Source organism: Crinia signifera, chromosome 7, assembly GCF_055691185.1.
Source record: "Crinia signifera chromosome 7, ASM5569118v1, whole genome shotgun sequence".
In the NCBI taxonomy this organism is placed as follows: Eukaryota; Metazoa; Chordata; class Amphibia; order Anura; family Myobatrachidae; genus Crinia; species Crinia signifera.
This window is the reverse complement of record NC_139223.1, coordinates 181,528,547-181,544,907: the sequence shown is the minus strand read 5'-3', so window position 1 is coordinate 181,544,907 and position 16,361 is coordinate 181,528,547. Positions and strand designations below refer to the sequence as shown.

Sequence of the window (16,361 nt, the reverse complement as noted above, 5' to 3'; positions counted from 1 at the left end):
GTGCATCACATAATCCACAACAAGCTTGGTTATGGCAAAGTTTGGGCGCAGTGGGTGGCGCAAATGGGTGTTTGCTTAACCTATCAGCATGCTCGTCGTTTGGATGAAGAAATTGGATAACAGTCCCTTGCACTGATCTGGAGAAATCTATCATGCATCCGACCGCGCAAAACAGCTTTACAGGAACGGAGGCGAAACCATTCACTACACATGGAGAGAGAGAGATAGAGAGAGAGAGATCTCCTGACCAGGCTGGGAAAAGTGGCCAAGTCTCCTGCTGACACCCACTCCCCCTCAGCCCACAGTATGTACACCCCGCAATTTTGTGCAGTATGTAGTACGGGCCTTCCCATTTGTGAGCCTAGCATATTTGTTTATTTTACTTATTACCATTTGTTAATATAGTGCCAGCATATTCCGTTGCACGTTGCAATTAACACTAATATAACAGTAATAAAACTAGACTGGGTAATAACAGACAGTCAGAGACCATCTGTTCCTTTGGAGGAAGTCTATGTTTCAATATAAAATAGTAGTATGTACAGATGCTGATCTACAGCGAGTCTGTAATATTGGGGCAATTATAATTATTTGGGCTATTTAAAAAAAAAAAAAGGCTGAAATGCTTCTGGATAAGAACCATCCGTCTTTGGCTTGAACATGGGTGGAACGCATTATCCGGTTCTGTGGTCGCTATTAGGTGTTCTGCATCACATCATTATTTACGCTATAGTACCCCTAACATCAACGCATAGCAATGTGATCCAGCAAGGGAACCCATGTTGTAGATGATTAACGCTATCCTTGGCGTTACTTGAGAAGTAGATTTGTTGTACCCATAGAGGGAAGTGATCTACAGAGATCTCTACGTACCGTACACAGCAGAATCTGATCAAGGTTCTGTCTTAAAGGTCAACAGTCAATGGGTCAACAACATATGGTCAAAATGGTCTACAGGAGGAATTATAAAAAGTAGATCGTGCTACGAAGCGACAGGTTCAAACGGTCAATCCCAATATGGGTGACGCAAGTATTTTTTTTTATTTTTTTTACTTTTTTCCCAAAAAAATTTTCAATCTTGTCCTCATTTACCATCCAGGTGGATTGCGATTGGTAATAGCATTGACTGAAACGTGGCAAGCGAAGTGGTGTACTAAATTGGGCCACGTGGTTTAAAATGGTAAATTGCGCACAAATATCATTTCTGGGTCGTCCTTTTCCATGTAGATCTTTTGATTGTGTTGACCTGTTCAGGTAACGTTTACATATCGACCCTGTTCCGCTGTCGACCTCATGCAACATCGGCCTAATTATGGTCAACGGAAGGATCCACACCCACTGATCAGACCTGACGAGTCACCTTTTTTTCTGCTTGTGTGGTTGCCATGACAGCAAAGTCATTTTTTGTCTGTTTGGTTGTTATCAAGGTTTGTTTTGAATCCAAAACTGTCAAAGCACTGGTAACGAGGCCTCTTAGAGCATCGCCAACTAATTACGGTTTCTCGTTAGGAATGATATGTGGAGATGCAGGCATTTAACCCTTTTCCTGCAGAACATCCCCATAGTGCTGCATTGACAGTTTGGCGATTTGTGCGTTTCTAAGCAGATTTTCTGTATTTAAAACAAAATGTTAGCATGCTTTGCCGTGACTCTAACCGGGCGGCAGATCTTGGCTGCATTAATTAAAAGCAGCTTTGTTTTCTTTCCTGCATGTGTTTATCTTGTAGGCCAGCACAGCGCAGTATGAAATAGATTTCGCTCCAACCGCGGTGCTGAGCCGGGATTACCGCACAATGTAATGCAATGAGTTGGGCCGTAGTGCTGCTGCGGGCTGTGTGCAGCGTGTGCTCTACCTTGCTATGTTTCCACGATGACACCGTAATAAATAACTGCAGTACTTGTACCGTAGTCCTGCACCGTGCAGGAGAGAACAGATGGTTATTAAGGAGATGGGTGATTCTTTGTATACAGTATGCCGGATTTGTAGATGATGCGGATAAAGCATACAATTGAGATCTTTCCTTTTTACGAGTTCAGAATATCGGTTTAGGGGGTGTTAAGATGAGGTTTAGACAAAAAAAATCTTTTAACAATTAAACAATCAATTTTTAGACCCATATTAAGGTAGGACTATTCATTGTAAGAATATTTAGAATAATGCAGCTTAGCAGTGCACTTGGATCGATCGCATCATCATTCAGTGATGTCATTGGGTCCTAGTGAATTGATAGGCTGCGTACTAATGGGTGCTGTGTGTGTGTGTATGTATGTATGTATATATATTGTATATATACTTGTTGTCTTTTGGCTTGAGAAAGGGGGTCAGCCCCGAAACGTTGCCGCACTGCAAATAAACCTATTTAGGTTTCACCTTTGACACCGACTCTGAGTGCCGCCTTCTTCGTCATTTATATATATATATATAGTGTTCCCGCTAGGCTGTTTTAGCGGGGCGCTGAGCCCTGCCCGTTTTTTAAAGGGCAAAATGTGCCCTGCCCCTCTAGCGGCGCCCCGCTAAAACAGCCTGGTGCCTGCCCGACTCCTTGCACGGGGAAGCCCAGCGCCGCCTTAGACGGCGATGCCCGGAGCTTCCCCGGCATCAAGGCACCTTCCCCCTGTGGTGACAGCATCTTCGGCGCGGCCGGGCCCGCCCACTTTCGTGACGCCGGCGGCCCGCCCACTTTCGTGACGCCGGCGGCCCGGCCCGGCCACTTTCGTGACGCCGGCGGCCCGGCCCGCCCACTTTCGTGATGCCGGCGGCCCGGCCCGCCCACTTTTGTGACGCCGGCGGCCCGGCCCGCCCACTTTCGTGTTTTCGGCGGTCCGGGACCGCCCACAAGTGTGCCGTCGGTGGCCTCGGACCGCCCCCCGGCACAATTTCTAGAGTGAACACACACATATATATGTGTGTGTGTGTGTGTGTGTGTATATATATATATATGTATGACGACGTCTTCAATGTAATTTCTATTTATGCTGGGACAGTTTTTACATTCACTTTGAGCTGTGACAACTTTTAGCCTGCAAACTTCCCTCCCCCAGTCCCCTATCTGCTTCTATTGCCAAACTCAGGCTTCATCAGCTCCCTCTCTCCATATCCAGCAAGTTTGAAACAGGCCAGTGTCCCTGCAGAATTTGCTTTCACTTTCTGCTATGACACCTTGGTACTTGTGTAGTTTCACGGCGGCAGTTACGTAGTTAGCGTAGCGTCCCTGTCAGAATCGGCGTAGTGTTCCCACAGGCAGCGTAGTCCGCGTCCCTGACAGAATCAGCGTATTGTTCCGGTGGCTGCAGCCATTGGGCTAAGCTAACAGCGTAGCTTAAGCTGCCGCCGTGAAACTACACAAGTAGTCAGGCGTCCCTGTATCAGCGTCGCATTCCCGCCCGTTCGCGGCTATCCGGAGCTTGCGCAGTTAGCGTAGTCAGTCAGCGTTACGCAGTTAGCGTAGTAAGTCAGCGCTTATTACATTGTGTGGGAACCATTGACCATTTTAACCTGCTTGACATGACAGGTGTGAATGTGTTCCTGAAACACCCCTCACTATCCACGCCAGCCCGAAGCTTGGCAAGGAGACGCGTTACGCGTCCTCCTGACCTGTTCATATCCCCAGTATCCAGGTTGGCATGGAGTTGATTTTATAAAGTGTGGCAAGCGCAACAAGCCCCGTGAGGGGACGTAGAATACATGTAAAGTAATCCGCGGCCCCTCGCGGGGCTCGCTGCGCTTACCACGCTTCAGGGTCGGTGGCGCTCGACACACTTTATAGAGTCAACTCCATGCCGACATGGATAGTGGGGGTATGAACAGGCCGGGAGGATGCACAACGCGTCCCCTTGCGGGACTTGTCACAATTCAGGCTGGCTTGGATAGTGGGGTTTGAAATGGATGCATTTGCCAGTATGTAACATGGTGCACTGGCAAATGCCTCCTTTATTGTGCATGAGACGCACTTGCTGCCGCATCCCCCCTTTGTGCTGGAGATCCACGCGCCACTGAGCCCCTAACCCTGTCCGCCTCCCTGAAGCAGACACATGCAGGGTTGCCGTACCCTGCCGCAATACTTACTGAGACGCTCAAACAGATGGAGCGCCTCTCCGCCGGCACCCGCAGAAGGGATCATGCGGGCGCTGGCGATGTGTGAGAGGCGCTCAGTAGGCTTGCCGGGGACAGAGCTGCAGCTCCCGAGGACATAACGGTGACTACGCTAACTACGCAGAGCTGCCACGGAGACACTACACTTACTATGCTAGGCAGCCGTTGGGCTACGCAGACAACGTAGCTTAGGCTGCCGCCGTGAAACTACACAAGTAAGGCAGCCATTGCGCAACGCTAATAACGTAGCTTCAAATGTAGCGTAAGCTGCCGCCGTGAAACTACACAAGTACCGACATCTTTTAGCACACAGCAGTAATTTGGTCTGACGAATGGTCTCTAGTGGTCACTGGCAGTATTTCACCTCTATATAACAAGGCTCTGTACAGGAGAGGGAGGAGGATTAGCTATAGCGAGGCGCTGTACAGGAGAGGGAGGAGGATGATCTATAGCGAGGCGCTGTACAGGAGAGGGAGGAGGATGATATATAGCGAGGCGATGTACAGGAGAGGGGGAGGATCTATAGCGAGGCGATGTACAGGAGAGGGAGGAGGATGATCTATAGCGAGGCGCTGTACAGGAGAGGGAGGAGGATGAGCTATAGCGAGGCGCTGTACAGGAGAGGGAGGAGGATGATCTATAGCGAGGCGCTGTACAGGAGAGGGAGGAGGATGATCTATAGCGAGGTGCTGTACAGGAGAGGGAGGAGGAGGATCTATAGTGAGGCGCCGTACAGGAGAGGGAGGAGGATGATCTATAGCGAGGCGCTGTACAGGAGAGGGAGGAGGATGATCTATAGCGAGGCGCCGTACAGGAGGGGGAGGAGGATGATCTATAGCGAGGCTCTGTACAGGAGAGGGAGGAGGATGATCTATAGCGAGGCGCTGTACAGGAGAGGGAGGAGGATCTATAGCGAGCCGCTGTACAGGAGAGGGAGGAGGAGGATCTATAGCGAGGCGCCGTACAGGAGAGGGAGGAGGATGATCTATAGCGAGGCACTGTACAGGAGAGGGAGGAGGATGATCTATAGCGAGGTGCTGTACAGGAGAGGGAGGAGGATGATCTATAGCGAGGCGCTGTACAGGAGAGGGAGGAGGATCTATAGCGAGCCGCTGTACAGGAGAGGGAGGAGGAGGATCTATAGCGAGGCGCTGTACAGGAGAGGGAGGAGGATGATCTATAGCGAGGCACTGTACAGGAGAGGGAGGAGGATGATCTATAGCGTGGCGCTGTACAGGAGAGGGAGGAGGATGATCTATAGTGAGGCTCTGTACAGGAGGGGTAGGAGGATGATCTATAGCGAGGCGCTGTACAGGAGTGGGAGGAGGATGATCTATAGCGAGGCGCTGTACAGGAGAGGGAGGAGGATCTATAGCGAGGCACTGTACAGGAGATGTATACGGATGAGCTATAGCGAGGCACTGTACAGGAGATGTATACGGATGATCACCTGTAAGGTGCTGTTATGTTAAAGGCTTATCTTTAGGGAGATTTTATTTTTAGATGTGTAAAAGTGCTGTGTATAAGGGGGAAGCGATGTAAATGTGTGTGAGACAGAGATGGAAGGTGTGGGCTCTGGTGCAGTAAGTGTATTGAAACCAAGCAGACACAGTAATGGGCACTATGCTTGTGTAGACTATTGTACTACTGTGAGCGTGCCCTCAGGCCGGCAGATACATGGGGCTTATCTACTGCAGTTCTGGCCTAAACAGCATTTACACGGTGGTACTGTCTGTATATGGGGAATGTATAGTTAAGTTGTGGGCTCATCTCTGGATCAAGACTTATAAATGGCTAGTGCCATGTAGATTGCTGTGTGTAATGTTTATCATGTATTGCGTTTGCTGAAGGAACTGGGAAGGGTAAATTTACTAAGATGAGAGTTCTATTGAAGATGAGATGTTGCCCATAGCAACCAACGTAATTCAAGAAAATTTGGGAACCACTTCTGTATATGACCATTCTGGAACCCCTGCAAAGTGGCAGCTCCAGTATGTAATACCTATCCCTGCCTGTAGAGCGGTGTATTTTTAACCACTGTGCCGCGTCACACTAGTGTGCCTTGAGCGGTTCTCAAGTGCGCCCCCAGATCTAGAGATGCCCAAACCAGTTTACAGCCACCACCAGTTCAACTGCTATTTACTGGTCTCTACTTCTCATGTAAAGGGCCAATGTATTTTATTTTTGTTACCTGTGGGGACCAGTGTGATTGTTTTTTTTTTTTTTTATATGGGGACCAATAGGTTGTTTTTTCTTTTTTCCTGTGGGGGCCAATGTGTTTCGCCCTGTGGGAATCTCATCGTGTGCCTTGGCAATTTTCAAATCTTATTTAGTGCGCCTCAAGGTTTAAAGGTTGAAAATCACTGCTGCAGAGTGTAAGCTTCCAAGCAGGGCCCTCTTACCTTGCTGCCTGTCTGTTAATACCCCGTCTTGTATTTTTACTGCTAAGTTCCCAATTGTAAAGCGCAACGGAATATGCTGGTGCTATAAACGTTCTCTTCTCAAACCACAGCGTAGGGCGACGTGTCATCGTTGGGTGCTTCGCGTGCTGCCAGTGACATGTAAACACGCACTTGGGCTTATTTAATAACAATTCATAGAGCAGCAGCGGCAGCACACAAGTCAGTTGGGGATGGAGGATTGGGCTCGGTTTGCCAAGACTAGGCTTGTTAGCCACTGTAGGGGAAACCTGGCATGGATTGCAGGCGGCAGGGATTGCAGAACACCTGAGCGAGAGAGAGCTGTAGGGATCTATATGTAGGGATTATTGTTCGGTTATGCAATTAATATTTCGATTGTTTAGTTTGTTTATTTATTTACTGTTGTCTGCTATTTTCTCTGCACTATGTAATTGGACAGATTCCAGGGATGGATAGATAGATATAGATTGATGCTATAGATGGATGCAGGGATTGATAAATAGATGCTATAGATAGATTGAATAATAAATAGATTAATGCTATATATTGATGCATAGATATTTATGGATACTATAGATATATTGCATAGATATGGATACTATTATTTATTTATTTATTAATAGTTTCTTATATAGCGCAGCAGATTCCGTTGCGCTTTACAAAAGGAGACAGTGATACAACAAACAGGGTATTTACAGACAGTCAAAAGGTAGGAGGGCCCTGCTCGCAAGCTTACAATCTATAGGGAAATAGGCATTGATACATAAGGATAGATACTGTATTCTTTATTGCATTGATTCCACCAGCATGAAAGGTTCCGTGCCTGGTTCTGGAATTTGATAAGCTTGCCTGAAGAGATGAGTTTTCAGGGAACGCTTATAGGTTTGGAGACTGGAGGAGAGTCTTATTGTGCTTGGGAGGGCATTCCACAGAGTGGGTGCAGCCCGAAGAAAGTCCTGCAATCGGGAATGGGAGCGAGTAATGAGTGTGGATGAGAGACGCAGATCTATAGATAGATATGGATACTATAGATATATTGCATGGATATGGATACTATAGATAGATATGGATACTATAGATATATTGCATAGATATAGATACTATTATTTATTTATTTATTTATTAACAGTTACTTATGTAGCACAGCAGATTCCGTTGCGCTTTACAAAAGGAGACAGTGATACAACAAACAGGGTATTTACAGACAGTCAAAAGGTAGGAGGGCCCTGCTCGCAAGCTTACAATCTATAGGGAAATAGGCATTGATACATAAGGATAGATACTGTATTCTTTATTGCATTGATTCCACCAGCATGAAAGGTTCTGTGACTGGTTCTGGAATTTGATAAGCTTGCCTGAAGAGATGAGTTTTCAGGGAACGCTTATAGGTTTGGAGATTGAAGGAGAGTCTTATTGTGCTTGGGAGGGCATTCCACAGGGTGGGTGCAGCCCGAAGAAAGTCCTGCAATCGGGAATGGGAGCGAGTAATGAGTGTGGATGAGAGACGCAGATCTATAGATAGATATGGATACTATAGATATATTGCATGGATATGGATACTATAGATAGATATGGATACTATAGATATATTGCATAGATATAGATACTATTATTTATTTATTTATTTATTAACAGTTACTTATGTAGCACAGCAGATTCCGTTGCGCTTTACAAAAGGAGACAGTGATACAACAAACAGGGTATTTACAGACAGTCAAAAGGTAGGAGGGCCCTGCTCGCAAGCTTACAATCTATAGGGAAATAGGCATTGATACATAAGGATAGATACTGTATTCTTTATTGCATTGATTCCACCAGCATGAAAGGTTCTGTAATAGAATATCAAGAATGGGGAGTGAGTGGTGCGCTATCAACAGCAGCTGGCACTGGGTTGTCAGACCCAAATTGTATGTTAAGAAGAAAAAAGTGATGTGCCAGCGCTGGCTGAATAATTAGAAAGACCAGACGGTATCTCAAAAATATTACAAATTTAATTTATACATATATAAAAACAATCAAGAAAAATAATAAACACATAAAAATAATAATAATAAAATTAAATTAAAAAATGAGCACAGAATGCTTGATGGATATTGCGGAGCTCCACATTTGTGGAATAAAAGGTAAAAGTTAGTGATATTACCATCTGTAGATTGAGGTGTGTTAAATGGAAACACCAGAAGGAAGGTGATGACAAGGTCCCATTGGAAATGACCTGAGTAGGAATACAGGTGAAATTCTCCCTATTTGGCGTCTTCTCCTTGTATTGGCTGGATGATTAGAAACTAGCTGAAGTCCCAGAAACGATTTGTAATCCAATAAAAAGGTTTAGGAGATGATGGACGTCTGTGGGAGATGGGACATCACTTTAAGAGATGGAGGATGGAGGTTAAATGCAGCTCAACGCGTTTCCCCGGATGTTTGCTGTCCGGCTTCCTCAGGAGCAAGTGTGCTCCTGAGGAAGCCGGACAGCAAACATCCGGGGAAACGCGTTGAGCTGCATTTAACCTCCATCCTCCATCTCTTAAAGTGATGTCCCATCTCCCACAGACGTCCATCATCTCCTAAACCTTTTTATTGGATTACAAATCGTTTCTGGGACTTCAGCTAGTTCCTAATCATCCAGCCAATACAAGGAGAAGACGCCAAATAGGGAGAATTTCACCTGTATTCCTACTCAGGTCATTTCCAATGGGACCTTGTCATCACCTTCCTTCTGGTGTTTCCATTTAACACACCTCAATCTACAGATGGTAATATCACTAACTTTTACCTTTTATTCCACAAATGTGGAGCTCCGCAATATCCATCAAGCATTCTGTGCTCATTTTTTAATTTAATTTTATTATTATTATTTTTATGTGTTTATTATTTTTCTTGATTGTTTTTATATATGTATAAATTAAATTTGTAATATTTTTGAGATACCGTCTGGTCTTTCTAATTATTCAGCCAGCGCTGGCACATCACTTTTTTCATGAAAGGTTCTGTGACTGGTTCTGGAATTTGATAAGCTTGCCTGAAGAGATGAGTTTTCAGGGAACGCTTATAGGTTTGGAGATTGAAGGAGAGTCTTATTGTGCTTGGGAGGGCATTCCACAGAGTGGGTGCAGCCCGAAGAAAGTCCTGCAATCGGGAATGGGAGCGAGTAATGAGTGTGGATGAGAGACGCAGATCTATAGATAGATATGGATACTATAGATAGATATGGATACTATAGATATATTACATAGATATAGATACTATAGATAGATACGGATACTATAGATAGATATGGATACTATAGATATATTGCATAGATATAGATACTATAGATAGATACGGATACTATAGATATATTGCGTAGATATGGATACTATAGATAGCTAGATACGGATACTATAGATAGATACGGATACTATAGATAGATATGGATACTATAGATAGATACAGATACTATAGATATATTGCATAGATATAGATACTATAGATAGATACGGATACTATAGATATATTGCATAGATATAGATACTATAGATCGATATGGATACTATAGATATATTGCATAGATATGGATACTATAGATAGATATGGATACTATAGATAGATAGATACTGTAGATAGATACGGATACTATAGATATATTGCATAGATACAGATACTATAGAAAGATATGGATACTATAGATAGATAGATATGGATACTATAGATAGATAGATAGATATGGATACTATAGATAGATACTATAGATAGATATAGATACTATAGATAGATATGGATACTATAGATATATTGCATAGATATGGATACTATAGATATATTGCATAGATATAGATACTATAGATAGATACGGATACTATAGATAGATATACGGATACTATAGATAGATATGGATACTATAGATAGATATACGGATACTATAGATAGATATGGATACTATAGATAGATAGATATGGATACTATAGATAGATAGATATGGATACTATAGATAGATAGATACGGATACTATAGATAGATATGGATACTATAGATATATTGCATAGATACGGATACTATAGATAGATACGGATACTATAGATATATTACATAGATATAGATACTATAGATAGATATGGATACTATAGATATATTGCATAGATATAGATACTATAGATAGATACGGATACTATAGATAGATATGGATACTATAGATATATTGCATAGATACGGATACTATAGATAGATACGGATACTATAGATAGATATGGATACTATAGATATATTGCATAGATATAGATACTATAGATAAATATGGATACTATAGATAGATAGATACTGATACTAGAGATATATTGCATAGATATAGATAGATATGGATACTATAGATATATTACATAGATATAGATACTATAGATAGATACGGATACTATAGATAGATATGGATACTATAGATATATTACATAGATATAGATACTATAGATAGATACGGATACTATAGATAGATATGGATACTATAGATATATTGCATAGATATAGATACTATAGATAGATATGGATACTATAGATATATTACATAGATATAGATACTATAGATAGATATGGATACTATAGATAGATATGGATACTATAGATATATTGCATAGATATAGATACTATAGATAGATATGGATACTATAGATAGATATGGATACTATAGATAGATAGATAGATACGGATACTATAGATATATTGCATAGATATAGATACTATAGATAGATATGGATACTATAGATATATTGCATAGATATAGATACTATAGATAGATATGGATACTATAGATAGATTGCATAGATATGGATACTATAGATAGATTGCATAGATATGGATACTATAGATAGATATGGATACTATAGATTGATGCTATTGATAGAAACGTTCTATAGATAGATAGATAGATAGATAGATAGATGTGCAGCCTTTGTAATGATGCTGATTATGCATACTCCCCATGTGCGGTAGAACAGGGGAGGGCATACACTATATCTATATACAGTATCATGTGTATACTGTATGTATGTATGTATGTATGTATGTATGTATGTATACTATATAGACAATGTGAGAGCCCCATCTATGAGTGTATTATTACTATAGGGCTCCGGGCCGGGATTTGCTGCTCCCTCCTCCCCTCCCCCGGTCCCCCCCTCTCCTCCTCCTCCTCCCCCCTCCTCTCCCTCTCTCCCTCCTCCCCTTCGCAGGCTCCGGGTGTCTCTGCCCCTCTCCCTGTGTCAGTTTCCTGCGGGCTCTGCTCGCCGCCGTCCCGGGTTCCCCATGCCTCTGCCATCGGAGCTGCACCCGGCTGTGCGGGCTGGGGTGGCCAGCAGCGGGGAGAGGGGGTGAGCAGCAGGCGGCCGCCGCTCTGCGCTGTGATCTGCCGCTACTGCCCCCCGTGCTGGGGGGCGCTCTCTCCCGGCCATGTACCTGCTGGACCCGGCGCCCCCGCAGATGGAGCGGGGCACCCCGCAGAGGAAGACAGTCTATCGGATCTCGCTCACCCTGGTGAAGAAGGAGCTGCTGGCGGCGGACGCCCGGCTGCTGGAGCGGTGCCCGGAGGAGGAGGAGGGGGCAGAGGAGCAGGACACCTTCCCCCCGCACCCGGGGCTGAGGAATTTCAGGACCCGCAGCACTGGACAGCTGGAGCTGGGTCGGCTCCGGGTCACCCGGGCATCACCCAGGGGTGCCCGCACCAAATGTGGCCAAGCGCCGAAGGAGGAGAAGGCCAGCAGCCCGGGAGATGCTGCATTGGACATGGGTGGTAGTGGTGAGACAGCAGCAGCAGCTGGGTGCCCTCCTGCAGGTGCCCAACTGGTGCCAGTGTCTGTTCCAGAGTCTCCCCCTGCTGCCCCAGCCCCTACCCCAACGAGCACCGGGGACTGGGCCACAGCAGCGCTGGAGGGGGACAGGAGGCAGCAGCCCAGCCTGCTTAGGAGAAGCTTCAGCTTCAGACACTGGAATGGAGAACTGCTGAAGATCCGGAGCCTGACCAGAGAGAAGCACCACAGCAGCTCCAGCTGCCTCCCTCACCCCAGGGCTGATGCCACAGAACCCATACCCCACACCCAGCCCATGCCCACCAGCCCCGACCCCATGCCCGCCGCTGAGAAGCGTAACACCTTGGATGTGGGTGAGGTACTGAACAGAACTGACCCCCTGACTGACCTGGAGAGGTGGGAGAGGAGCAAGAGCAAGAACAGGACCTTGGATAACAGTGACCTGCAGAAGCTCTCTGAGATGGACCTTGACAGGAAGGGCCAGGAGAGGAGGCTTCTCAGGTTCTTCAGTGGTATCTTCTCACGCAAGGATGGCACCCCAATCTCGTTTACCAGTCCTGGCGGACGGTCACCTAGGACCGGTCACCCCAGGTCCAGGGGCTACTTCAGTAGCTTAAAAAGGCCCGCAGCGGATAACAGCCAGTCCAGCTCCGAGAGTGTCAATGGATCCTTTTACAAAGGTGCACTACTTGTTTGTTGTCCCCTTTCCATCTGTTTGGCTTGGGTCAGCCGCAGCAGCCGCTCTCAGAGCTGCCATGTAGGATAGGTGCTTAAATGCATTGTCCGAGTCCCACTAATGCCCAATATTGCCATAGGGGTTGGATTGTGTACAGGTGAGATCTGTCTGTTGTGCACAGGCCCCAATGTTTTGTACCCAGTTGTCTTCCATCATTCAGCATCACAGGAGGTATGCCCCACACAGGTGTAGGATTTTAGGTGATGAGAGATGGCGCGGATGTTTAATTTGGTGTGTCTGCAGCTATGTGGATGCCTGGCTTGTTAGATAAGGAATGCAGGAGGTCACATATCCCAGCATCTGTAGTGACCACTTGGATTAAATGGCCTGACCAGGTAAGAAGCAACCTAAATTCATTGACCATAGCATGTGTACAAACTGATCTGATGGTTGCACTAATTGCAGGGAGATAAAAACTAGCGTTCTCTTGATCCTCTTTGTGTTTGAGTAGTCACCTCGTCACCCACAGCTTACCCAGTCCCTAACATTGCTTTATTGTTGTTTTGTCATTGTCATTTTCTGACAGCTCATTCCCATTGAGCATAGAGATCTGTCAGATGTCTTGCACGCCCCAACAATACAACATTGAGCAGGACAGTTTGTAGTTTAGCATAAAGTTGGCGTTTCAGTTATAACCCTAACACATTGTTGAAGAAATATGATTTAAATGCAAGTACAAATACGTGTCGACAGTGCAGTGTCATTAATGAATACTTAGTGTGCAGATATACTGTTTGCACAACAGGTATATTTACATGATGGTGACTTATAGGGATGTGTTTTTGTGTGGCTTTGTTATAGTAGTGGTTTGCTGCCACGTTTCTAATAATTCCTCTGTCTCGTCTGTATAAAGAGCGGCAGTTTTGTTGTAATGTGGGTTACTGGGTCACCGCGGCCACTGTTGTGATCCGCAGGACAGCCTGGTGACATAATGGCAATCTCTTCCTTGTATTCTGTGATGGCACCACAGAGATCGGATTGATTGTCTGCATATTCTGATTATTTTACTGTTTTAAATTTGGTTTTAAGCAAGTTTGACGTGATACCTTTGACGAAACACATTGGCTGGGGTTTTCTTTTCTTTCGACCTAGCTGTCAAATCCGCCCCTTAATCATGGTTAGATTCTGCCTTTTCTGATTAGTCTTTTGGGATTGAAGTGTTTTTAATACTTTGTACTTATTTTTATGATTGATTGACTTTTTCATGTTAGAAATCAAAAAGTTCAGCAAGTCAACTTTTATTAACCGACAACTAATAAGTAAACAATTCTACATAACCTTTGGAACTCTGGTTCCGCTCTTTGGCAAACATGTAACTTGCAGAGGTTACTGTTAGTCCCAAAAGTTTGCAAGATACAGTTAGTTATTCTTGTTTGAAGCACTTGCGGCACTGGCAGCGTCAGCTTTTTGTGTTCTTTGTCAATGACACTAGTGGCAAGGGTTAATTCACCAAAACTGCATACTTCACCCCCTGGGCACACCCAGATGATGGTAATGCAGTCACCTCTCCAAACCTGTTAGTTTCTACCTACCTGGAGAAGCTGATGTAATCTGTGTGTGATCTGATTGATATCCTGCAATAATTGCACAATCTGCAGACTACAAATAGTCAGGACCCCTAAACACTGTACACAGTAATGTCTAGCGTCCCATTCTCAGGGGTCCCAGTGGTTTGTGTGTCTTCGTTCTTCGAAGTCTACCAGTTGTCCCAGTTCACGTATGAATGCTCCCAGCAATGTTTTTATTTTTTATTGCTCCACCCATTGTTCATTGTCATTTGTTGGCAATCGATTCAAAAATAATGTAATTGCTGTGTGTATGCCCAACTTAAAGTGTTGCTGTACAAGGCTGGGCAAATTCCGCAATCCAGAAGCCGGTGAACCCATTTACCCTTTTATCCTGATCGCAGATTGGCACAGATCTGCACCTCCATTGTGTTTTCTTTTTGTAAATCACAGCGCCTGCCTAATGCATTTTTGCCAGCTTTTTAGTGCTTTGTGGTTTTTGGAGTGCTATATATACATTTGTTTCCGGAAGTCTGCTTTGATGTGTACAAACAAGTGTTGTTTGTCCGACGTGGCATTATTCAACCGATGTTGTGTCATTTTTTTGGGCCACCCTCTTTTTAACATTTTAATGTGTAAAATCCTCTTCATCTATACCCTAAAACTGAAGTTGATCTGTTATGTCCCTCCAGCTGTTTTAGGACTACAACGATCAGCATGACTGATAAGCTTCTGCTCCTAGCTCCACAACAGACGGAGGGACAAATGTTGTCCAAACCTTACATAGAATTTGACAGAAGAATAAGAACCACTTGACCCATCTATTCTGCCCATAGAGCTAGCATACAGCTGACACCGTGTTCTAATGACTTAACATTATTTTGGGTAATTCCTGGAGCACCTTAAGCTGGCCATACATCAGAGCGACCAGCTTGCCATTCTGATGGTGTTACGATTTCCCTTGAACTCCCGGCAGCCCGGGACTCACGATTTGAGCCATTTTTGACACACGATGTGTTATCGATATGCATACGATCCATCCTGCGGCATGCGATCATACGTCTCACAGAGGGGTGGGAGTTTCCAGGAAACTGCCAGCTAAATGAGGCCAGTGTGCAAAAAAGCAACTCACCTGCACCCAATCGCGGCTGATCAGACGTGCAGTACATATGATCTGAGGATCGACCTCTTGACCTGCAGAACTGCGCATCGAATCGATATACCACACGATGTGTGCACAATCGATCACACATCGTGCATTTGTACTCAATATCGTTCTAGTGTATGGCCAGCTTTAGGGCTGATCTGCCCTTTTTATCACTTGGTGCATCTATACTCTTTGAGGTCTGCGTGTCACATGTCCTTGCCGTGCTTTCTCATTGCTATAACCCTAGAAGTTAACTTTTGGCTTTGCGAACATTTTTTTTTCCCCCTTTGTGTTAAAATAAATCTGCGAAGAGAAGGTTTGATAGAATAAATCCGGAGAACAACTTTGGAAGATTAGGCGCTGATTTGGCGTGACCGTACATGCAAAGCTCGGGCGAGATGTGACAGCCCTGGGAATCTGGTAGATTTGGATTTCAGAGATCAGCCAGCCTGGGATTAATTAACTGAGCTCTGGATGTTTGTGGAATTCCCTGGAACCTCGCTGCTGGTGTTCAAGGAAATGTTTATTGTCTTGAAGCTGAAAAGCAAAAAAAAACATAAAATAAGCACCAAAGAGCATCACCCGTTCATTCCCAAATTTAGAACTACAGTCATGGATGCAATTGGTGGTTTGAGCCACCTAGTGGCTATGGGCCTTATTCTAGTTCACTCTTTTTGATAAAAATCCTTCTA

At 44.6% G+C, this 16,361-nt stretch overlaps 1 protein-coding gene across 9 annotated transcripts in view; it reads left to right on the top strand.

The window, feature by feature from the left end:
• The window catches only part of AGAP1 (ArfGAP with GTPase domain, ankyrin repeat and PH domain 1), a 346,471-nt gene that overhangs the window by 126,039 nt on the left and 204,071 nt on the right, over nucleotides 1–16,361 (top strand). For 3 of the 9 annotated variants that reach the window (XM_083154563.1, XM_083154561.1, XM_083154562.1), the window contains exon 1: nucleotides 11,692–12,961. The exons of 4 other annotated variants lie outside the window; for them this stretch is intronic. In XM_083154563.1, coding sequence (XP_083010689.1) covers nucleotides 11,926–12,961 — 1,036 coding nt within the window. In that variant the 5' untranslated portion in view covers nucleotides 11,692–11,925. Of the gene's footprint in view, nucleotides 1–11,689; nucleotides 12,962–16,361 lie in introns of those variants that run through there. 2 more of the 9 variants (XM_083154564.1, XM_083154559.1) reach the window with 2 other exon arrangements.